Genomic DNA, 25,182 nt, shown 5'->3' with positions numbered 1-25,182 from the left:
TTTATTGATTTATATTTCAGCTTGCTATGACTCACCCAAGCCACCATTTGAACTTTGGGATGAACCCTGACCATGCTCGCAACTCTCTTTCCAACTGTGGAATTAGGCAGCCAAAATATGGTGATAGAAAAGTGCATTACATGCACATGCGTAAAAAAGGTATGTTTGATTAGCTATACTCAGCTTGTAGAAATCAACTGGTCTCTTCTACTTATAGTGGTACTGATTTAAAATGACACTAAAGCTTTTTTTCAAAAATAACAAACATGTCTATACTTACCTGCTGTGTGCAGTAATTTTGCACAAAACAGCCCCGATCCTTTTCTTTTCGGGTCCCTGCTGGTGCTTCTGGCTCCTCCCCCTCAAGCAGTGCCCCCAGGGAAAGCAGTTCGCCCTGGGGGCACCGCTGCATGATCATCCCCGAGCCGCTGCTCTATGCAGCCATAAGATACACTGAGCCACAGCTCCCCCCCTTCTTTTGTCATTGGCTCACTTGCTGTGATTGACAGTGGTGGGAACCAGTGGGCTCCCACTGCTGTCTCAGCCAATGGGGAGGAAGGCAGAGTCCCCAGACCTGTCGAGAACGTCTCTGGATTGGAGGGTGCTCAGGTATTGGGGGGGGGGGGGCTGCTGCACACAGAAGGTTTTTTTTACCTTCATGCATAGAATAAGGTAAAGAACCTTGAGCCTTTACAACCACTTTTCTCTGGTATTATGATGGTGAAGTTGATGCCTTTTGTTCCCTGTTCTTAGTAGGTTGGATTCTTATGTATCTTGGCTTTGCCTACAAAGGGAACTGTATCTTTTATATTTAAAGAGTGCTGTCATTGAAATAGATGAATCCTAACAGTATCTTTTTAAAATATATTTATTATACTTTGTTTTTCTGCAAAACTAGAAGCACTGCTAGTACCTTCAGCATCCTACACTGCTGGGTGTGTCAGAAGCCTGTGGTCTACCCGTTGTGTGCTGAGGCTTCTTCCCCTGGGTGCTAGTAATCCGTGTACCCCTTTTCAGCTGCAGGGATTCTCCTATAATATAGCAGCTAGTGGATTGGGATCACAGCAAGTACTGAAGATCCTAGTGGTGCATTTATCTCTGCAGAAGAGCACAGATTAGATTCAGTCTGTATTTTACAGAAACACTATTGTTAGGATCCACATATCTTATCAACAGGGTCTTTTTAAGCAACAATATCCTCTTTAAAATAATAGGCTTCATGCACATTGGGGCTTTTGTAAACACGTTTCTTCTAGCAGGAGAACAGTTGCTTCAAAGATGCACCAAAGCCGCATTTTTGCAAACGCGTTTAGGCGTGTCAAGCACTCAGTCGAATGTTTATTTCATTGGCCAGAATATTAATTTACTCTGGCCACTGAAAAGAAAAAACGCTCAAGGCGCTAAACACACCTAAGGACTTAAGCATGTTTACGCACGTTAGTCATGTAAGGCGTTTTTCTGCGCGAACGCTCTTCTGAACGCAATTTTGGTGTGTTTGGATTTCTGCCCCTGAACACACCTGCCTTTAAACTCCTCTAAACACTTATGTGTGCATGAACACATATGGTAACATAGGGACATTTAGGGGCAGAAAAAAGTCAAACAGCAACCTCAGTGTGCATGAGGTTTTAGGCGTAATAAAATTATCCACGTACTGAAAATGCTTTATAATGTTAGGTTGAAAAAAAAGTATTGCTTTTTTTGTGGGTACTATACCAATTTTTTCTGTGTGGTGTCATGTATCCTAAGACTTTCCCTGAATATGTAAACACTTTCCTAAATTGAAGCAAATTAAGGTTGTTTGAATATATTTTGGGTACATTTTTATTATGATCCCTTATCCATCCATTAACCTTTTACCTATGCATCATGAAAACTGAACCTGCATAATTTTTAACCTTGTACTACAAACCATGTTATCTTGCACCACCCATTCATTTACCTCCATGTCTCCGTATCACTATTCCCCCTTTAACTACATGCCGCCCAGCCACTGTACATATACGGCGGCAGGGCGGCACTCGCAGGCAAAACCACGTTATAAAACGTGTGTTTTGTAAACAAATAGGGGGCGCGCACGAGGCGCGCCGCCGCCCTATCTGTCCCGCGGATCACCGCCGCAGATGTCAGTCGCCGGGTCACAGCCGCTCCTTAGCGGCTATGTCCCGGCGATCGGCGGCAAACAGTGACAGAGAGCACAGCTGCAGTAGCTGTGCTGTCTGTCACTTCCCTGTCAGCTCGAGGATGAGCTGATCGAGAGAGAATAGTTTCTCTTTCTCGATCAGCCTTGTCCCGCCCAGTACACACCCCCGCCCCCTAGTAAAACACTCCCCTCACTCCTGTAACCCTTCCCTGCAAAATAAAGTTAACCCCTTCCTCCCCATTGCCATTAGTACAGTGTCAGTGGGTTTTTTTTGCACTGATCACTGTATTAGTGTTTTTGGGGATGTCATTGACCCCAAGTCAGTACCCCCCAATGTCAGAATGTCCGCCGCAGTCCCGCCATAAGTCGCTGGTCGCTGCCATAAGTCCCTGATCGCCGCCATAATTCGCTGATCGCCGCCATTATTAGTATAAAAAAAACCCTAAAAATCCCAGTATCTTTCCCGCCATTTGTAAACGCTATAACTTTCACGTAAACCAATTAATTTACACGTATTGGGTTTTTCATTTTTTTTAGCAAAGACATGTCGCAGAATGCATTTTGGCAGAAATGTATGACTAAATTTGATTTTTGAATTTTTTTTTTTACTGGACATGTTTTATAGCAAAAAGTCCAAAATATTGTTTTTTTTTCCTCAAGATTTTTTTTTACCAAAAACATGTAGCAGAATACATTTTGGCCTAAATTTATAACCAACTTTGAGTTTACTATATATTTTTTATAGCTGAAAATAAAAAATATTGTTTTTCTTCAAAATGTTTGGCCTTTTTTTGTTTATAGCGTGAAAAATAAAAAGCGCACAGGTGATCAAATACCACCGAAAGAAAGCTCTATTTGTGTGAAAAAAGGGACGTAAATTTCGTTTGGGTGCAGCATTGCATGACCGCGCAATTATCAGTTGAATTAGTGCAGCGCCGAGTAGCAAAAAGAGGCCTGGTCATTGAGAGGGGTAAATCCTCTGGAGCTCAAGTGGTTAAAAGCAATGACAAAGAAAAAAGGATGCACTTAGGGAAAATACATCTTTCAATTAATACTTTCATTTATGAACATTTTACATAATTATAATTGATATTTTAATTTGCACTGTAACAAACAAGAACACTAAAAACAATTGGCCAATAATTGTTATAAATTGATCCTACAAAAAAGATGAATTTGATAAAAGCTCCTGGACTCTTGGGAAGTCATCCTTCAGCACTCAAGAAAGCAGAGACCTGTTTCTGGGAAACCATGGCTTAAAGGATTGACTTTCCCTCTGAGCATTAAAAAAGATTCAGATATAATTGTTTGCAGTATTTAGTTCATGATGGGATAAAGTACAGACAGGGTGTATAAGCCTCACCTCCCTCTGCATGCCTTGTGCTGGGTACCGTAGACAAGCCATGCTATCAAAGCAGCCATCTCCCTGGTAGCTGTAGTGCCAGAAAGGGGGGAGTTTGTCCAACATCACCACTAGCATGACAGGGCACCTTAGAAGATGGGGAAAAAGTATTGTGTGCACTTTATTTAACCAGATATTGAATACTGTAAAAAAGAAATGCTGCATAGGTATTTATTTATTAGTTATTAAACCACTTACTAGATATTAGGTGAGGTAGAATAACACTGTGAGCCTTGACTTGAAGGACTTTCTTTTCCTCTAGATATTATAAGACTGTTTAGAAAATTTGTTATTTCTTATTATACCACTTACTAGTTATTAACTGAACAATACATTGTCAAATTTGATTTGACCGCTGCCAAATGTGATTCATGTTCTAATATGAATCTCTAAAAAAAATAAATAAAATTGTATGTTGCCTAGATTGGATGGCCATCCTCTTTAAACACTTGCCTACCGGGCAATTTTACTCCCTCCCTGCCGAGGACAATTTTCAGCTTTCGGTGCTGTCGCACTTTGAATGACAATTGTGTGGTCATGCATCACTGTACCCATAGGAAATTTTTATAATTTTTTTCACACAAGTAGAGATTACTTTTGGTGGTATTTAATCACCACTGAGCATTTTATTTTTTGCACTATAAACTAAAAAAGAGCAAAAATTGTGAAAATAATATTGCAAATGGGTAATTTTTCTCCACTGATGTGCGTTGATGAGGCTGCACTGATGGACAGCACTGATGAGGAGGCAATGATGGTCAGCACTGATGGGCATTGATGAGGAGGCACTAATGGGCAGCAATGATGGGCACTGATAGGTAGCACTGAAGAGCACTGATGGGCACAGATTGGCAGCATTGTTGGGCACTGATGGGCAGTACTGTTGGGCACTTAATCAGCTTCGATCTTTCATTTTCAAATCTTAACTGAACAAGCTGAAGTTAGAAGCTGATTGGTTACTATGCTCAGCTGCCCAGACTCTGTCTGCTCCAGTTTTTGCAAATTTTCCCCATTGTCTTTTAAGTAGCATGGACTGTGAGTTGGGAAATGGTTGCTGAGACAGGTGTTTTCGTGATGTGACAAAAAAAACCAAAAAAACTTATGGGCAATAGATGGCAGCCTTCCAATATAGCCATCTTGATCTAATGCTGACTACCAACAGAAACCACAGGCTGAAACTTATTGGAGGTAGGTTGAAATAGGTTGAAAACTTGTCTGATATCTTCTTCTCCCAGTGCAAGCATTTGTCAGAGGTGTCTGCAGCACGCTTCCTTTGCCTTTCTCTTGTTATTTAAATATGAAGGGTTGCTTGTTTCAATGGTTACTGTTCAGATAAACGTTGGTTCCTATCTGCTATTGGGAACGCCCTCTGATTTCTGTGGTCTTCTTTAGGTCTATGTTTTGCAAATGACAGGATGATTGTACACACTGAATTGAAAATAGTCCTGTGCTAAGGAGAATGCATAAAAGGAGTTTATATGATCTATATATCACTGGTGTTTTTATTTGTCTCATGATATTTTTTTTTTTCTGTTTCGTCCCCACTCAGGCCATGACTGCAATACTTAAAAAAAAAAAAAGGAAATTGAGTGCATTGATCCTGTAATTGTTTGTTGAAAATCTGGCCTTGCAGTAATTATGGCTTTTGTTGCCCTTGCCCGAATGAATCGGTGGCCAAGTAATTTATACCCTTTGAAGAGCATTGTATAAAACGATAGGATTAAACAGATCTAATTGCCGTTCACGTTAACTGTAGTAAAGGAGCAGAGTTGAAACATAAATTTCAGGCCATCTAGTTTTACAAGCATATGATGAGAAAATGCTCTTATATTTTTACGAGTGCCGGCTTCTGAGCACTATTGATTTAAGTCATTCTCAATGCATTTCTCTGTGAACTTTCCGCTCACAGTTTTATGACTGGTTGATCTGTCATTTATGATGACTTTTATTTTGCATGGATACAGGAATAAATACGCTGATAAACATTATGTCTCGTCTGGGGCAAGATGATCCAGCCCCTTCACGGTAAGAATAATTTCATTTTATTACACATTTCCTAGTAGTTTAAAGCTACCATATTTTACGTGTCTGTGCATGTTTCTTGTTGATTTTGTTTCCCCTTTAAATTAAAATTATTAGCAAATCAAAACAGATGACTGCACCAGTCGGTCTGCAGCATATACAGGAAACTTCTGGATGCTTCTTGTACAAACGCTTCTTCCACTTAAAGGCAAAATGCCACATTGTCATCATCTCACCTGCCTTTCACAGATTTCCGCCTGAATTGTCAAAGCCAATATCTGATCTCGTTACAGCATATTTGCCCTGTTCATCCCCTGAAAAATGCTTTATGGGAAAAAGTAATAACTCTGTTTTACTCTACTTTTGTTGGCTTTGTGTTTAAAATATTGAAATTGTGAGCTTTGTTGTTGTCTAAGGCCCAATATCCACTTCAGTATAGATCCATAAAAAGCATGCTGTGTGCTGCACTAATTCCACACTCCTATACACCCGTAGCTTGACAATCAATAAGATGTTCTTTGTGTCCAGCATCTGACTTAAGAAATGTATTCTAAAGCATTTCTCTTTCAAAAAAAAATGGTGCGTGTGTTTATTACACTACTAGCGAGTCTTTAATAATGCACACACACAAAAAAAAAATAAAATATATATATATTTTTTTTTTAATTACTATTATTAGGTGTATGTAGAACTTTTAAAAAGCAGTGACATTGTTTTGCTTTGTTTACTTTGTATCCACAAATAACAGAACTTTTTCTTTTCAGAATAAACCACAATGAGCGCTTGGAATTCTTAGGAGATGCTGTGGTTGAATTTTTAACAAGGTAAACAGCCCTTCTCTTTTACTTTTCATTTGAACTTTGTCATTTCAGCTTGTTACGTTGTCTGCACAGCAGGTTAATATTACATAACATGTTATTGCATTAGATCTTGGTTGTCGGGTGCTGTTCATTGAACTTGCTCAGTCTTTCTATATGTTGACATGATCATTCATTCTGTCATTATGCACAGGGTTATAATGTGTTGTCAGTTACTATGCTGCTCTACAGTTAGTGTTGCTTCATTACATTGCACTGTGAGACATAATACCTTAAAATGTATTTCATAGCCCCATACGTTAGGATGTACATGTATGTTTATGATGTAAGGCAATGAGGTACATAACACTGCAAACAGTATGCATTGATAGCATTTTAGTAAATGTATTTTGTGTAATGCACTAGGCCAGGGGTCAGCAACCCGTATATCGCGATCTACCAGTAGATTGCGGTCTGGGCTTGCTGACCCACCATTCCAGAGCATCAAACAGAGTGCAATGCAGAGGGACTACTTGTGAAGTTGGAGCTGCAGTAGGGAGCAAGAGCCGCATAGGCTGATGCCTCATCTGTAGTGCTGACTCCTGTCACATGCAGAGTGATACCAACTGCACTCCACCTCTTATCCTGGCCAGCGGCTTCTTTGAATCTGCTGTGTGTTCGACTTGAATGAGACATAAAGAAAGTACACAATGGTAGTGCCTTAGGAGGCTGTCACTTGTGCATGTTCGGTCATGAAAAAAATCTACCTGCACAGCATACCACAATGCGCAGTGCATTAACATCTGCTTGTCGTGATGCACTTTAGTGCAAACTCTTTTATGTTTACTATGAATGTGCCCTGTATGTGCCTATGTAAATATTATTATTGTGTTTAACCACTTAAGGTCCACCCACCCACAATGTACAGTGGATGGGGGCCCGTGCAGGCAAAGAGAAGGACTGGTACACCGCTTCCTACTTCTGGGTTGAGGCCACACATTCGCCCTGTAGTGAACACTCTATTGGCTCTGTAGTATCAGCACATCCTGATCTAAAGCTTTCCTCCTCTGAAGCTCCTACCATATCTGCTCCACTGAATTGAGATGAAAGGAATACCACTGTTTCTTATTGTACTGAATTTGCCCAGGAGGTCCTGGTACTCAGACCTTATCAGACAGCTGGCAGATACCTTGTGGGATTGTCCAGATTATATGTCCCAAGGACCAGTTTATCACCATGGTAGCTGGTTGTGATGGCATGGCTGTCGAAGCTCAGGTCCTAGTCTTCAACGTTCCATCACACTTGCAAAACATATTTCGCCTTTCTAAAATCTAGTCTGGAGCAACATCTAGCCCTGTGTACTGTAAGTGACAGATCTTGCTGGAAATTCTTTTTTAAAGACTGCTTACCTCTTATTCCTTTGTCAAAGCCTTTGTATAAAGCTTGACTCAAATTGCTCCTTCTGTACAACCACCAGTTTGATCTCACTCTAGTTCTGTCAAGTCTTCAAAACTGCCCTTTAAACCTATTAGAGATATTACCCTGCCAACTCTCACTCATAGGGTGGACTTCCTCAATGCAATCACCTCTGCTAGGGAAGTGACAAATGTTGGCAGCCTCATCTTCTAAGGAAGCTTTTCTTGTTTTACACAAAGAAAAAAATTATCTTGAGGTCTAAAGCCTCCTTTCAACCTAATGTGGTCTTTTCAGCATAACCAGTACATTGTACCTCCATTCCACTGTCCTGCTTTTATTATTATTATTATTATTATTATACAGTATTTATAAAGCGCCAATAGTTCACTCAGCGCTGTACATTACAAAGGGGGACAGAACATGTGACAGAACAATACCAATACAATGCAAAACATGAGGGGATCAAGGGCCCTGCTCTTTCGAGCTTACAATCTAGGAGGGAGGGGATGGTGGCACAGGAGGAGATAGCTGTGGGGGATGGGGTGGTAGGAAGAGTGGAGGAGGTTGGCAAGTTAGCAGGGGGTTGGGTAGGCTTCCCTGAAGAGGTGGGTTTTCAGGGTGCGCCTAAAGGAGAGGAGAGTAGGTGATAATCTGATGGGTTGGGGCAGGGAGTTCCAGAGGATGGGTGACACCCTGGAGAAGTCCTGGAGGCGGGCATGGGAGGAGGAGACCAGGGAACTAGAGAGAAGGAGGTCTTGTGAGGAGCGGAGTGTGTGCGCTGGGTGGTACTTGGATATTAGGTCAGTGATGTAATTCGGGGCAGTATGGTGGACGGCTTTGTACGTCAGTGTTAGGATGTTGAATTTGATCCGTTGCGCAATCGGAAGCCAGTGGAGGGATTGGCAGAGGGGGGTGGCGGAAATGGAGCGGTTGGAAAGCTGAATGAGTCTGGCAGCCGTATTCAGGATCTACTGAAGCGGGGATAGCCAGTGGCGAGGCAGGCCAGTAAGGAGGGAGTTGCAGTAATCGAGTCGTGATATGATAGGGAGTGGATGAGCTGTTTAGTGGTTTCTGGGGTTAGGAACGTGCGGATTTTGGCGATGTTGCGGAGGTGGAGTCTGCATGAGCTTGTTAAAGATTGGACTTGGGGCTGGATGGATAGGTTGGAGTCCAGAATGACACCAAGTACTCTGGCCTGCGGGGCGGGTTTGATGGTGACATTGTTGGATGTGATGGAGAAGTCAATGGGGGGTGGTGTCCGGGCTGGGGGGAAGACAAGAAACTCGGTTTTGGAGAGGTTCAGTTTAAGGAAGTGGAGCAACATCCAGTCTGATGTGTCGCTCAGTAGGTGTGTGATTCGGGTGGAGACCGAGAGGGTGAGGTGGGGGGTTGAGAGATAGATTTGTGTGTCGCTGGCATAGAGGTGGTAGTGAAAGTGTATGAGTTGGCCAAGGGAGGAGGTGTACTTTCCCTCCATTGTTTGAATGTGGTCAGTGCTGTTTCAATGTCACTCTTCTTTTAGACAGTCCAATTCCCTTTTCATCATGTCTGAGAGCCCCCATTAGGGAATAGTCTGCCTCTTGTTCTTCTCTCTCTGGGTGGATTCGGCAGGCCGTTGTACAGTCCTATTGGCTTAAAGATAATGTTTTCCCTTTTTCTGACAAGGCACATTCTACGTGATAGGCCAGTGTTTCTTGGACTTTTCAAGATCAGGCATCTAATTCTCAGATCTGTAAGTCTTCCACCTGGTCTTCTGTTCATGTATTCTCTTAAGTTCATGCTTCTGCTGTACTGATCGTGTGACAGCCAATCACAGTGGTCACAGGATCAGACCTTCTGGCTCCCCAGGCATAATAGCCCAGTTGAAGGAACGCAGTGTGGGTAGGGGTAAAGAAATGAAAGGGGTAAAGAAAACCGAACATTTTGTACTTAAAAAAAAAAAAAAGAATTTAAGCTCATTAAGGGATGCATACAGTGCACCCAGAAAGAAATCACAGCGCTTAACTTTTGCCACATTTTGTTATGTTACAGCCTTATTCCAAAATGGATTAAATTCGTTTTTTTCATCAACATTCTACAAATAATACCCCATAATGACAACGTGGAAGAAGTTTGTTTTGAAATCTTTGCAATTTATTAAAAATAAAAACACTGGGTCAACATAAGAGCCAGGCAGTTAGTGTTTTAGGGCTGGTTCACACTATGCCCTGATTTGAATCGCACAGGAACATGCAGTGCATTCCTGTGCGAGTCTATACGGTGCAATTTCAAGCCCATTCATTTGAATGGGCTGGAATCGCACCGCGCTAAAAGTAGTGCATGCGTTACTTTTTTTATATTCAAATATTATTTATTGAAAAAGTTTTCAGACATACAGAAGAGAAAAACATGGTAAATCTGGAATGTGAGAATAAGGGTTCACTTGGGTAATTATAATACATACAGAGAATAAACAGGTGTGAAGAATCCCCACCAATAGGCCGGGGATTTTTTAGGTTTCAGATGTTTACATGAGAGGTATGCTCAACGTTCAGTGAACCATTCTCACGGTCATAAAGAAATGATAATTAGGGAAGAGATGGAAATTGGGAAAGGGGAAGGAAACAAGAAGGAAAGGCACATGGGAATATTCTATTCTTAACTTTAAACGGGTCATATTCGTAATCAGTTTACGGAACAGTTTGGATGTTTCAGCCATCGAGACCATTGGGCTGTAAATTTGTGGAAAGCTGAGTTGTGTAAGGCTATTCTTTTTTCCATTTCACAATGGAGATTAAGGTCTTGAAAGAGGCGAGATAAAGGGGGAGTAGTGTTAGAGCGCCATAGTCTGGTAATATTAGTTTTTGCAACTGCTAAAGTATGTAGAATGATGGTCCTTGAGTTTATAGGGAATTTATCTATGCCAATGTGTAGGAGAGCCAAAGCAGGGTTTGGAGTAATTAGCGTATCTGTAATGGAGGATAATATCTGAAAAACTTTGTTCCAGTAAGATTAAATTGACTTACAGTTCCAAAGTATATGGAGGAGTGAACCAGACTCTCCACAGTGCCTCCAGCAAGCTCGCGAATGTTGTGGATAAAATACAGATAACTTGACAGGAGTCATATACCATTCGTGTAGAATTTTTAAGTATGTTTCCCAGTGGGAAGAACATTTTGAGGCCTTGTAAGTAATAGTGAATGTTTTTTCCCACACAGTTGGAGAAACAGATTGGTGCAGATTTTTCTCCCAATTAGCTAAGGAAGACGTATACGTTGCAAATTGCTTTTCGAGTATAAGAGTGTAGAATGTGGAAATTCCTTTCTTTGGGTAGGTAGTTCTATGCAAGAAATGATGAGCCGTTGCAGGGATTTCTATGTTATGTGGAAGTTTGGTTTTGTATAGTGCATGGGCTATTCGCATATAGGTAAATTGTTCGGTGTCAGGGAGGTGGAATTTACTTTGGGTGATGTAGAAGGAGTCTAATGTGTCTGAAGTATATATGTCTTGAATATGAAGTATGCCAGAGGTCGTCCATGTCGTTAGGTTTAGGTGGGGAATGATGTGATGGAGGGATGATAGTGGGGTAGGAACTTGTATGTTGTGGTTCCCCGATTTGTTATAGTCAATAAAGTCGTACCAGGCTGTTAAGGAAGCGCAAATACATGGATGTTTGTGGGGTATTCGATTTTGAGCCATGCGAGGTAGGAACATCATGTCCGTTAAAGCGTGTGGATGATATAAAGATGTTTTCATGGTAGACCATATTTTTTCAGGGGAGGGATGCCACCAGAAGAAGAGCTGGTCTAGTAGAACGGCTTGGTAGTAGGATTTCATATGTGGGAGACCTGCTCCTCCTCTGAGGGTAGGGCGTATTAGTAGATTTGTAGTGCACCTGGATTTTTTTGAATTCCATAGGAACTTGTTTAATATCGCCTGAAGTTTGGTGAAAAAAGAGTAGGGGACAGGGATAGGTAATGTTCGAAAAATGTATAGTATTTTAGGAAGTATACACATTTTTAGGGTTGCTATTCTACCTAATGTCGATAGAGTAGCAGTACGAAGGCTTTTGAGATCCTGTGGGATAGTTTCAAGAAGCGGTCTATAGTTAGATGTGTAGAGTTGGCTAGTATTAGCGGTGAGTTTAATTCCCAAATATGGGATGCTGTGTTTTTCCCAGATAAAAGGGAACTGCTTAGAAAGTAAGTCCTGGGTTATGGGCGGTGTGTACAGGTTCAATATTGATGATTTGGGTTCATTAAGTTTATAGTACGAAACCTCTGCGTAATCCCTAATGTGTGCACGTATCGTCTTAAGAGATTTATGTGGGTTTGTGACTATGAGTATGATGTCATCTGCAAAGAGACTAATTTTATGTTCGGTACTATGATATTTGACTCCCGTGAATTCTGGGTCATTTCTGAGCTTAGTCGCTAGTGGTTCTATTAGCAAGGCGAAGATTAAGGGGGATAGGGGGCACCCTTGTCTGGTTCCATTTGATATGGAGAAGGGTTGTGAGAGCGTGCCATTAGTTAATACTCTAGCAGAAGGTTGAGAGTAAAGAGCAAGAATCGCCGATAGTAGCCAGCCAGTAATGCCAAATTTTTGTAGTGTAAGTGCCATGAATTGCCAATGAATTCTGTCGAAGGCCTTTTCCGCATCTAATGATAAGAGGAGAGAAGGACGTTTATCAGTTTCTAGATGGTGCAGAAGAGATATTATTCGCCTAGTAGCATCTGGGGCCTGTCTACCATGTATGAAACCCACTTGATCCGGATGTATCAACGCAGGTAGATAAGGGAGTAATCTTTGGGCAATCACTTTGGCGTAAATTTTTATGTCCGTATTGATTAGCGAGATTGGTCTGTAATTTTGAGTAGATTGTGGGTCTTTACCCGGTTTTGGAATAGTAGTGATTATCGACTGCAGCATGTCGGAAGGGAATTTACCGGTAGAAGCTGCGTGGTTATAAAGGGCAGATAAGTGTGATTTAAGGTCGGATGCAAACGTTTTATAAAATTCATTAGTGAATCCATCATTCCCTGGGGATTTATTTAAGGGTAGAGTAGAGATAACTTTTTCAATTTCTATAGATGAGATTGGCGCCGATAGAGATTCAAGTTGAGAGGGGGAGATGTGGGAGAGCTTGGAGTCATGCAAGAAGCTTTCAATGGTAGGAGTCGTAGGTTGGGTTGTGTTCGGGTCATCTTTTATATTATATAGCTTTTGATAGTATGCTGCAAAAGCATTGGCTATATCTTGCGGGTTCGAAAGAGGTGAACGCGTGATTGGGTGTTGTATCATAGATATTTTGGTCTTAAGTCGTTTATGTTTAATGATCTTAGCTAGAAGAGAACTTGCTTTATTTCCTAGTGCATAAAATTTGGTCTTTGTTTTTTGGAGATTGGTGTCATATGAATGGAGTAATAGGGTACGTAACTTATTTCTTTCTTGATTTAGGGTCGCGGAAGTGGAGGGGTTAGGGTTATTTTTGTTAAGTTCTTCATTTAGGTTAATGGAGGTTAGGAGTTGGTCGATTTGTTGGGACCTCTGTCTTTTTATACGCGAATTTAATTGTATGAGGATACCTCTCACGTATGCTTTGTATGTTCGCCAGAGTGTGGTAACTGAGATATCCGGTGTGGTGTTAGTAGCAAAAAATAAATTATGTGCTTCCAAGATATGCTTCTGATTGTCCGGAAATGAGAGGAGTGAGGAATTGAGTCTCCAAATCGGCGGGAGCGCCGAACGTCCATCATCTAGGGATAAACTGATTGGTGCGTGATCTGACCAAGATATAGTGCCAATGTTCGATGAGGTCACTTGTTGCAATGTCCATTTATCTGTAATAAACATATCTATCCTCGAGTAGGAAAGATGAGCGGGGGAGTAGTAAGTGTAGTCTCTTTCAGAACCATGTTGGCATCTCCATATGTCATACAAGTCATGGTCGTGTAGAAATCGATTAAAGGTATATTTATTAGTTTTCTTCTTGGATGATGAGTCCACAAGTGGGTTGCTCATAACGTTGAGGTCTCCGCCAATTATGAGTCTGCCTTGTTTATGGGTAGAGATGGTCTTGTAGAGTTTCCGATAAAATTGCAATTGGTTGTTATTCGGGCCATATACATTCACCAATGTATGGGTTATGTCATTGATCTGACAAATAAGGATGTGAAAGCGTCCAAGTGGGTCGGCTATTTTTGAGATGAGGTGGAAAGGGAGAGAATCGCTGATGGCTGTGATGACTCCATTTTTCTTCTTGGGGTTGGTAGACATAAAAATTTGTGAAAAGTGTTGGAGGTGTAGCTTAGGCTCTTTTCCAGTGGCAAAATGGGATTCTTGTATGAAAAAAATGTCGGCTTGGGATTTCCTGGTTTCTTTAAAGAGTAGTGATCTCTTAAATGGGGAGTTTAGGCCTCTAACGTTGAGAGATGTTATAGTAATCATTGGTAATGAAATATTGGTTGGTAGTACAGTGTCGGTTTGCTGTTTAAGGGAAACAAGATTCGGTAATCTCCTAGAAATGGGGAATGGTTGTTTACTTGTGGTACCAGTGTGGCTCGGATGGAGGTTGTGGAATTATTGTGCCGTGTGGACTGTAGGAATGCAGGAGTAGTAGTAAAGAGGAGTATTCGATAGTGCCTTAGAAAAAGGGGGGTGGAGACAAACAGGGTAGTAAAAATATTCCCGCAAAAAAAGCAGGTAGACCAAGTAGCCAACATTGCTACTCTAGAACTGAGGGGTATAGATGGGCTTTGACCCCGGGGAGGGTCATGCCAACAAAAAATATGTAGAACGAACATTTTCAAGTAAGGGCCAATCGCCAGACATTTGGACATTTAGAATAGGCCTCTAGGGGGGCAGGGCATATGTCTGCTCCTGGAATGTTTCATGTAACCGTTCATGTTGCTTCCATATGTTGGGCTGAGTTAGGAATGGCGTCTTGTGTATCTGCAGGGATGATATTCCAGGTTTTGAGCAGATCAATGCCTGCTTCCAGGTTCTTAACGGTAAATATTCTGCCTTGTCTCCGCACTATTAATTTAGTTGGAAAGCCCCATTGGTAGGCTATACCATGATTTCTGAGGGCCTTTGTGATGGAAATCATTTTCTTCCTATTGAGGAGCGTAGCTTTGGAAAGGTCCGCATAAAGGCGGAGATTTGCGTGTGACGGCGGGAGAGGTGGCATGTTTCTGACCGCTGTCATAATTTTTTCCTTTACGTGGTAAAAGTGTACTCTAATTAGTACATCTCTTGGGATTGAAGCTGACAAAAATGCTGGCTTGGGCAAACGGTGGGCCCGGTCAATCGCAAGCTCTATGTCCGGAAGTGCTGGGAGAAGTATTTTAACGAATTGTTGTATGTAGGGAAGCAGATTTTCATTCGTTATTGATTCAGGGATCCCTCTAATTTTGATGTTATTGCGTCGCGAGCGGTCCTCTAAGTCGGCCAGTTTTAGGTTGATTTGTTCGATGTCGGACGCATGATCCGCGTGCATGTCAATCAAATCATTGTGCGCTGTTATTATGTCACCCAAGCTGTTTTCGATATGGTTTATTCTGCGTTCTTATCGTTGTACCACATTAGATATTTGGTTTAAGGATGTGAATACGTCATTTAGCAGGGATTGGCGCAGTGACGTCAGCATGTGTTTCATCATCACCTCTGTGAGCGGTTGATCAGCTGCAGGGAATGCGGCTATGTCAGGGAGGTCTGCATTAGGGGGTGGAGGCAGGAGAGTTATGGCTTGGTATGGAGGGTCCGGGTCACGGTCCAGACGGGGTCTGGATTTGGCAGGGCTGCTGGTCGTGGGGGACAAGGGGGGTGATAACTCACCAGGGTCCCCTGGATATAGCGGTGCCTGGAGCCTCGGGTCCCTGTGCTGGGCTCTGTAGTCCTCCTCCTCGTGCCTGCCATCTCCCTCCACTGTGCTGTTGCGGCCGCCATCTTGGCTTCCCAGAGCAGGGAAGAATTGGGTGAGTTTCCCGGGGTGATCCGGGACTCTGCGCCTGCGGGGCATGACTGCTGAGGTGCGGGCAGGTAATGTCAGTGCCGTGGGGTGGTTTATTTCCCCCGGGGCCGGTGAGTGCCGGTTTTCTGCTGGCGAGTGGACGGAGCGGATCTTAAGCCGCGTCCATCAGTGCCGGCCGCGCATGCGCCCCTCCATGCGTTACTTTTTTTTAAGAGCAGCACGCCAACCGCATCACATGGTACTTTGTACTATGCTGCAGTATGGGCAAACGCAATGCGTTTGTGACCTGAGTTTGGGGTGTTGTTAACTTTAACTGACCCCTGCAGCCAATTGCAAGGGCATTGTGATCGGAATGTGGTGTGGGAAGCCACCCGGGAACACGACTCTCCCAGACCGCATTCTTGTGTGAATGAGCCCTTAAGAGGAAGGTCAGCAATAATAGCTTCATATTTCTTTATAACAGGTTTATTTTTAACATAGTCATAGATATCTGGTGAAAAATTCACCTTACTGATGTACAACGCCAAGCAGCTGCTTTTATGTTTCAATAATAAACATTTCAAAAATAACTTGTTTGCAGGCAGTGAGTGTGAGTTATAGACACCAAATTCAGTTATTCTGAGATAATTGGGTTATATTGCTGCCTTCAGGAGGAATTGGACACTGGCAAACAAAAGAAGTAAAATAGCAGTATTAGGATCAGATCACTAAGACAAAGAGGGTGTAATGAACTTCCAAAAAATGATTTTATGTAAAAACAACAATCCTGTTTTTCCCCTTATTTTAGATTGGGGTGAATCTTTTTGCTTATCTCCTGAGCTGCTTTTTTCTTGTGTAGCTTCTTTTAGAGCTGACTCTATCACTGAAAAAGCTGATATTTCTGAGAAATATAAAGCAACAGCCCTGATGCAGTTAGCAGCCTAGCAATGCCATCTGGGGAACGATCAAACAAAATTAATATAGCCCTACCAGGCACTGGCAGTTTCAGAAATGCATTTACATTTTCGTCATTATCAGCGTCAGATATTTTTCCTCATGTGTTTGCCCATAGACCAGTTTATCATCTCTGTTCTCTAGGTACCAATTGTACGAATATTCACGGTACTGGTTATATGTGCATGTGGCACTCATTCCTGCAGATAGAATTTTAGCATGCCCTTCTCTTGCATTGTAAGGACAATAAAATAAATGTATTTGCTGGTGCTTCCAGTGTCTGCAGTTTTTTGTTTTTTTCTTCTTACTCTTGCGAAATTTAAGATATGTTTAATTGCTTTCCTTGGCATAGCAGACAGTCTAACCTTGGAATTTGTACGAAGAAATACGGCAGTATATACAATAGTTTGTGCTTTTTTGCTTGCTTCTGACATACAACCAAGAAACAAATACTGCAGAAATTTCCAAAGTGCGGTTTTGGAGCTGATTTATGAAGCGTTTCTAAAGACCTGCACCAGCAACCTGCGAGGAGGGGAAAAATATCTGTAATGCCCATATTTCTCTATAATAAGAAACCAACCGAGTCTTTCACAATGAAGAATTAAAGTAGGGCAGGTTATTTCAGAAGGAAACACAAACTTGAAAAGTGATTTTTTTTTTTTATTTCTTTTTTGTTAGATCTGCTTTATTGCACACAGCGACAGAAATACCTGGAAATCTCACTTCTGAGGTTAACCTAACTCAGGCAATGTGCACACAAGAACAAAAGGGACACTTGGCATGTATTGCTGTAGTTTGCCGAGTGCACCCCAGCACCATATAAACTTCTAACAATGAACTTCTTTTGTTAACCCCCTTTAAGTCTGCTAATTATACCAATTATATTGCCTTGTTTTATCTGTTCCGTGCAGACACTCAGATCCACGTGGCTCGATGCAGTAGGTGTGAATAAGCCCATTAGCAAAAATGTATATAACTGATTTACTGACTACACATGGGTGCTCAATGAGGACATAGATGTGCTGTGTGATAAAGTATTACTAACTGCAGCATATAGCCACATTACCTTTTAGTTATCTGGATGACCACCATTTAGGAATGTTGTGGATGTGACACGTGACGTGTTTTTTGTTGCTCACATCTTGGAATCTGATTTTTGAATGGTATAAACAGTTTGGATGGATATATATATATATATACATACATACACTATATTGCCAAAAGTATTGGGACGCCTGCCTTTACACGCACATGTACTTTAATGGCATCCCGGTTTTAGTCTCTAGGCTTCAATATTAAGTTGTCCCACCCCTTGCAGCTATAACAGCTTCAACTCTTCTGAGAAGGCTGTCCACAAGGTTTAGGTGTGTGTCTATGGAAATGTTTGACCATTCTTCCAGAAGCGCATTTGTGAGGTCAGGCGCTGATGTCAGACGAGAAGGCCTGGCTCCCAGAATTCACTCTAATTCATCCCAAAGGTGTTCTATTGGGTTGAGGTCAGGACTCTGTGCAGGCCAGTCAAGATCCTCCACCCCAAATTTGTTCATCCATGTATTTATGGACCATGTATTGCTTTGTGCACTGTTGTGCAGTCATGTTGAAACAGAAAGGGGGCCATTCCCAAACTGTTCCCACAAAGTTGGGATCATGAAATTTCTCCAAAATATCTTGGTACGCTGACGCCTTAAGAGTTCTCTTCACTGGAACTAAGGGGCCAAGCCCAACTCCTGAAAGACAAACTCACACCGTAATCCCCCCTCCACCAAACTTTGCACAATGCAGTCAAGCAAGTACAGTTCTCCTGGCGACCGCCAAACCCAGACATGCCCATCAGATTGCCAGACAGAGAAGCGTGATTTATCACTACTCTAGAGTCCAGTGGTGGCTTGCTTTATACCACTGCATCCGACGCTTTGCATTGCACTTGGTGATGTAAGGCTTGGATGCAGCTGCTCAGCCATTGAAACCCATTCTATGAAGCTCTCTACGCACTATTGTTGTGCTAATCTGAAGGGCACACGAAGTTTGGAGGTCTTTAACTGTTGATTCTGCAGACAGTTGGCAACTTCTGCGTACCGTGTGCTTCATTCATCTGTCATTTTACGTGGCCTACCGATTCGTGGCTGAGTTGCTGTTGTTCCCAGTTGCTTCCACTTTTTCATAATGTCACTAACAGTTCGCTGTGGAATATTTAGTAGCAAGGAAATTTCACGGATGGACTTATTGCAAAGGTGGTAACCTATTACGGTACCACGCTAGAATTCACTGAACTCCTGAGAGCGACCCATTCTTTCACAAATATTTGTAGAAGCAGCCTTCATGCCTAGGTGCTTGATTTTATACACCTGTGGCCATGGAAATGACTGGAACACTTGATTTGAATGATTTGGAGGGGTGTCCCAATACTTTTGCCAATATAGTGTATATATTTGCACAATTTAGTGTACTTAGAAAAATCACTGCTCAACCCAATCCAGTCTGTGTGGTTAACATGTAAGACAGCCTCAGTCTTGCACCGCTCCACAAACTACACCCTCTGACATGTTTCACCCCACCCACCGGGGCTTAGTCATAGAGGCTATATTACACATGTTAACCACATAGACTGGATTGGGTTGAGCAGTGATTTTTTTTTTTTTTTAAGTATGCTAAGCACTATTGTATGGTGATATTTTCAACCAGCATCCCATTCCTGAGCACCAACGGAACTATATACATTTCCCTTCTTTTAGCTGGACAATGTAGTGGTCACAAATTATTTAACCTTGGAACACCAGCACTCGGAAAAAAGATCGGGGTCCAATACTGCAGGGTAAAGTGGTTGAAAAATCCCAGACATGAAATATAAACAAATCATATCCCTCTATAGTGTGTGCTTGACTCAACCCAGAGCACTAAGTGTAATTTCTGTCCGCTGCATTGTTCCTCTGCTATCTGCACTTCTGATGAGTTTTCCTGACGCCAAAAGAAAAATGGTGACAGTGGAGGCACAGCCTGTGATTGACAGCCTCAGCTCTGTTCCTGTGTACTGTGTGAAGGGGATGTGTCCCTTTCCTTCAAATAGTTTTCAGAACTCTTGTCACTGATGTCACTTCAGCTCTCCATCCCATGCTTTTCAGAGCTGAGAGATCCTGTGTAAAATCTGCACTTTGAACAGATGTAGAGGAAAGACAGCGGTAGATAAATAGGTACAACTTATGTAGGATGATTTGTTTAATCTCTTTGTATTACCTGAGGCCAGTCAATGCACTGGGTATACGTGAGGGTTTACAACCCCTTTAATTAATATAAAAGGGATAATAAATAAAATGACTTGTTTATTACCTCCTTGATCTTTTGTTTGAGGTCTTCCTACAAGCCAAAGTTGGGAATTTCTCTGAAATGATCATTTCTAAACCTGTAAATTTCATGTTTATGATATGCCGCAGACACTACCAGTTTAAGAGGTCCTGGTGCAAATAACAATCAGACAGGATAGGAAAGCTTGTCCAATTGCTGGAAATGAGATTACCGTTTGTTGGCAATCATTGTGTTGTCAACAAAAGTTAGTGATTAGGGCCAATTCATGCTATTTCCTCACTGTAACGCGTTGAACCATGTGTACGGGCGGCAACATACAAAACTAATCTATGCACCACAATGCATAGATGTTAACCATTTGTGTGTTCTGGTGCACTGCTTTGAATCATTTCCTGCAGATTTGTTAAGACCTACATTGTGGTGCATTGGCAGACCATTCAAAATAAATGGGTTGTTATACCACAGCATAAAATTATCAAATAATTCACAGCACTAATCTAAATTCAACCTTCAAAATCTGTGGTTTAAGTGGTTTAATTGACCTAATATTTCCCTAGAAAAACTAATTATTGCAGGTTATGAGTAATATGGTTGCCCCATTCAAATCATTTTTAAATCCTTTTTTCCAAGTATATTAATCTCCAATTGGCTACAATAATGTAAAACTTAAAGCCATTACATTTTGCATCAACAGCCATGTAGGTGTTCTCTGTTTACAATCAAAGATGTCCTTTGTTATCCTGATGGTAATGTTAAGCGTGGCAGATCAGGGGTTACTGATGACATAGTGAACTCTTGTCTTGTAAAATAAATACGATCTGTGCTGCTCTTCAGATTTTAATGTATTTGTTCTTGAAACTGTTGTCAGTGTTCTTTGCCATTGCACTTTTTATTATTATTATTATTATTATTATAAATACGGTACATGTTTCTGTGCTCTTAGCCTGTAACATCCCTCTTCAGTTATGTGGCTGCCTTTGAAGTCTTTTACAGTGCTGATGGGCTCAAAATGTAAGATTACAGAATGAAATCCAGCGTGACTGTCGTGTCAGATGCCTTTTTATTTTTATTTTTTTTTTCTCTCCTCTCCTCCCTCTTGAAGGGATCAGCTTGCCTGGAACAGATAGGCAGCTTCCAGAGCTTGAGTCCAATTTGCAGGAAGAAGGGCGATTATTTCAAAATGTTTGTCACTTCTCCTTGCTGTGATTTATCTCTGATCTTGTATTTCCTAACCTGAAGTGAAAAGCTTGTTTACAAGTGAGATTAGTTTTATGGGAATACACATTGGAGGGGATTAGAAGATAGAAAAGCCTTGTGTGCAGCATGGACTGGTTAAGGTTTAATTCATGTTGCCTGAAGATTCAGCAATTACCTTTTGAAACATTCATAAAACTTGCAAAAAAAAAATTATATACATACATACATATATAATAAATATATATATATATATATATATATATATATATATATATAAAGCCTCCATCTCCATGTTTTAACAGGCAGTGAACTTTTACCATTTCAAGTCGATTTGTTCCAATGAAAATAAATGGTCTGGAAATTTTAACTACTGCATTTTACTATCAAGTTTTTTTTTCTTCAAAGTTTTAGATTATTCCCAAGTTAAACATCTGCCAGAAAAATTTTGCATTTATTTGATAGTCTATTCTGCTAATGCCGTAGAAACTCCAAAAACTGTGTTCAATAATTACAAGCAGATTTTTATTTTCAATAGAGGCAAATGTCACGTGGGAAAGGATGCAGGATTTTACATTCAGTTGAATGTTTATTGCACTCCCCTTTGTCCTCATTAAAAGCTCATTCTCTATGCTCTGATAAGTGTTACCAGGAGCATTGGGTAGATATAAGCCTGTCTTTGGCGATCACAGTTGCCAGTGCTTATTGACACATTGCCTAATGTTGATTGAAACTCTGACACTGCATGGTGTGTATTGGATGCATTAAGTAGCTGGCTAAATGTCAGTCAGTATTGACACTTTCAAGAGGTCCCTAAGGGGTTTGCTTGCATCAAAGGATTTACATTCTATGTCTGCCTTGTTGACATTCATAGGTTTACTAGGTAGTGACCTCAGTTTTTATAGCTTAGAATAGATGGGCTCTGATCATAGTTTACTATAGTATCCAGTTAAATTTTGTCTTTTAACATCTACCCTGCATTAGAAATATGGAAGTTGCCTTTTAAACAGCTACTGTGGGATTCACTGTCATTTTTTATTTTTTCATAACCACTTAAGGACCAGCAAAGTACCGGTCCATCACTGGACTTTGAGTGGCTATATTGGGATGATGCCTGCAGCGGCTTTGTTGTAAAAGTAATCCTAGCAGCTCAATAGCTGCTGGATTGCTTTTTCGGGCTTTCCTGTCCCTCTGAAGAACTCAAGAATGCAGCCAGTGGTTCCGCTGACTGAAGTTTACTAGATAGTAACTTCAGTTTTGTATACCTCAGGATAGATGGACACTGCTCATAGTTGACTATAGTATCCAATTAAAGTGTGGCTTTTAACATCTACCCTGTGTTGGAAATATGGCAGTGGCCTTTTAAATGTCTACTGTGGGATTTACTGTCCTTTTTTGATTTTATTTTTCTTAAATTATGCCCAATTTTAACAGATTATTTTGATGTTTAACATTGCAGTGTTATAAAACGGTGTGCATCAGTGGTTTCTTCTTTGCTTTACCACTTGCCCTCCAGAGGATTTACCCCCTACCGGACCAGGCCATTTTTTGCGTTACAGTGCTGCGTTAATTTAACTGCCAGTTGCGCAGTCATGCAAAGCTGCACCCAAATTAAATTTGCATCCTTTTTTTCCCACGAATAGAGCTTTCTTTCGGCGGTGTTTGATCGCCTGTGTGTTTTTTATTTTTTGTGCTATAATAAAAAAAATATATTTTTTTGACTTTTTGCTATTAAACATGTTCAGTAAAAAAATTTTAAAAATCAAATTTTGTCATAAATGTAGGCCAAAATTTACAGGTCTTTGCTAAACACAAATCCCAATACGTGTAAATTAATTGGTTTAAGTGAAAGTTATAGCATTTACAAATGGCGGTATAGATTCTGGAATTTTTTTTGGTGGGGAGGGGTTGGGTTTACTAGTAATGGCATTGATCAGCGACTCATAGCGGGACTGTGGTGGGCATTCTGACACTGGGGGGGAACTGACTTGGTGTCACTAATACAGTGATCAGTGCTAATAAAAAGCACTTACACTGTACTAATGACACTGGGCAGGAAGGGGTTAACCTGTGGGGCGATCAAAGGGTTAACCATGTGCTGTTTCTCAGTAAGCTGTGTCTGTGCTTTCAACTGTAAGCACACTGCTTTGTATGATTCTGCTATGCAGAGCCATACAAAGCAGTGTGCTGGAGCTGATAGGGAGAGAGCTGTATTGTTTACATACAGTTCTCTCCCCCTGTCGATAATACTCATCGATCAGCGGGTGCTGGCGAGTTATCCTTGGCCAGGACCCGGTTATTGACAGCCAAGGCCGCGAACAGCAGCGCGTGTGTGGGTCGCGTGCGCCCCCTACCCAGAAATGCAATATGACGTCAATATACGTGATTTGCGCACCCCTGTATTTCTGCTATAGGGCGGTGGGAAAAGTGGCTAAACTTGTTTGGTGTTTGGACCTTACAAAATAACAAATTCTCTGGATAGAAGGCACCACAAGGAATTATTATTTTTCTAAACATTATTTGTGCTCTTCCACTTTGAAGTAACAGTGTCACTCTGCTGCCTATACCTAGTGTACCTTTGGTTCCCTTCTGCCTGGTTTACCTGGCTCCACAGGCCTGTACAAAATCAAACCTAGCTGTCAAAGTGATAGCTAAAAACATACACTTTGTACCAGTCCCATCCTGTTCAGCATATTGACATGTCCCCTCTGCCCTTTTCATCTCTACCTTGTAGACTCCCAGCACCATCTTTATCGAGCAATATATTAATGTCTGCCTAGCAGTGACAGGTGTCAGTAAACGACATATGATTCTCCACGCTTTACAAATCAATCTTTACAGGATACGTAACCTTGCATGCCTCTCACTGATGACCAGCAATCACGTACAGGACCTGAGATGAATCTCTCATTTCCCAAGAATTTACACAATCCTTACACTCAGTAGTTCCTATCCTCACTCTTGTCATTGGGCTGTGTGTGAGCCCAGTGATTGATGGGTTGAAGAGAGTAAAAACTGACCCTAAAGAATGAAACACACGTTACTTATTATAATATAAACCCTTTTTAAAATACTGCTATTGTAACATGAGAGACATGTTGTAACCCAATGTTTTGTTATTTTATAATGTAATTATAGGATCCTTTTTGCATGTACCTAACCACTTGCTGCTCAGTCAGATTTGTGACCTGGCGGCAGCTGCAGGCTCAGCAACATAAATAAACGTTGCAGGCTTGCTTCCAGGATTGGGGTGCGAGTGTGCTCCCTGCTGTCCCAAGCTGTCGTTGGACACAACAGAATTTTGTTAGCAGGTCCCAGCCAAGGATTTATGGTCAGGACCTGCTGATCGGCTGTGTCCAGTCACACAGAACAGCGATTTAGCTGTTTATTCCAAAACAGCTAAATCTCTTAGTAAAAGCAGCATATATCACACACATTACACTTGTTGGGCACACAGTTAACCCTTTGATTGCCCCTTGATGTTACCCCTTTCTCAACCAGTGTCAGTGCAGTGACTGTGTACAGTATTAGCAGCGATCACTGTATTAGTGTAACTATTGATGTCAATGTCGGTTAGTGTACCTCCCAGCCAGCGTCAGGTAACACCAGATTGCCATACACACCACTACAGCTGCACTATAAGTTGCTGATCACCACCATTACCAGTATAGCATCATAGCAGAGTGTGTGTGTATGTATGTATGTATGTGTGTGTATATGTATATATATATATATATTATACTCACATACACACACCATAGTTTGTAGACGCTATAAGCTTCGCACAAACCAATTAATATACACCTATTGGGATTTATTTTCATCAAAGACATGTAGAAAAATACATTTTGGCCTAAATTTATGAAGAAATTTTATTCTTTTTTTTATTGGATATATTTTAAAACTGAAGCAAAATTATAGTTTGTTTTTTCAAAATGTTCAGCTTTTTTTTTTTGTTTATAGAATAATAATAAAAAAAAACAGTGTTCAAACACCACCAAAATAAAGCTCTATTTGTGTG

General features: G+C 41.2%; 1 protein-coding gene across 1 annotated transcript in view; it reads left to right on the top strand.

The window, feature by feature from the left end:
* The window catches only part of DROSHA (drosha ribonuclease III), a 392,901-nt gene that overhangs the window by 263,318 nt on the left and 104,401 nt on the right, over positions 1 to 25,182 (top strand). Inside the window, exons 18-20 of the mRNA XM_089674845.1 lie at positions 21 to 159; positions 5,510 to 5,570; positions 6,332 to 6,391. Of these exons, the coding sequence (XP_089530971.1) occupies positions 21 to 159; positions 5,510 to 5,570; positions 6,332 to 6,391 (260 nt within the window). The remainder of the gene's footprint in view (positions 1 to 20; positions 160 to 5,509; positions 5,571 to 6,331; positions 6,392 to 25,182) is intronic.

This window comes from Staurois parvus, unplaced genomic scaffold, assembly GCF_062004578.1.
Source record: "Staurois parvus isolate SC_StPar_1 unplaced genomic scaffold, SC_StPar_1.0 ptg000153l, whole genome shotgun sequence".
Taxonomy (NCBI): domain Eukaryota; kingdom Metazoa; phylum Chordata; class Amphibia; order Anura; family Ranidae; genus Staurois; species Staurois parvus.
The sequence above is the reverse complement of the archived record's forward strand: the minus strand, read 5'-3'. Positions and strand labels throughout refer to the sequence as shown.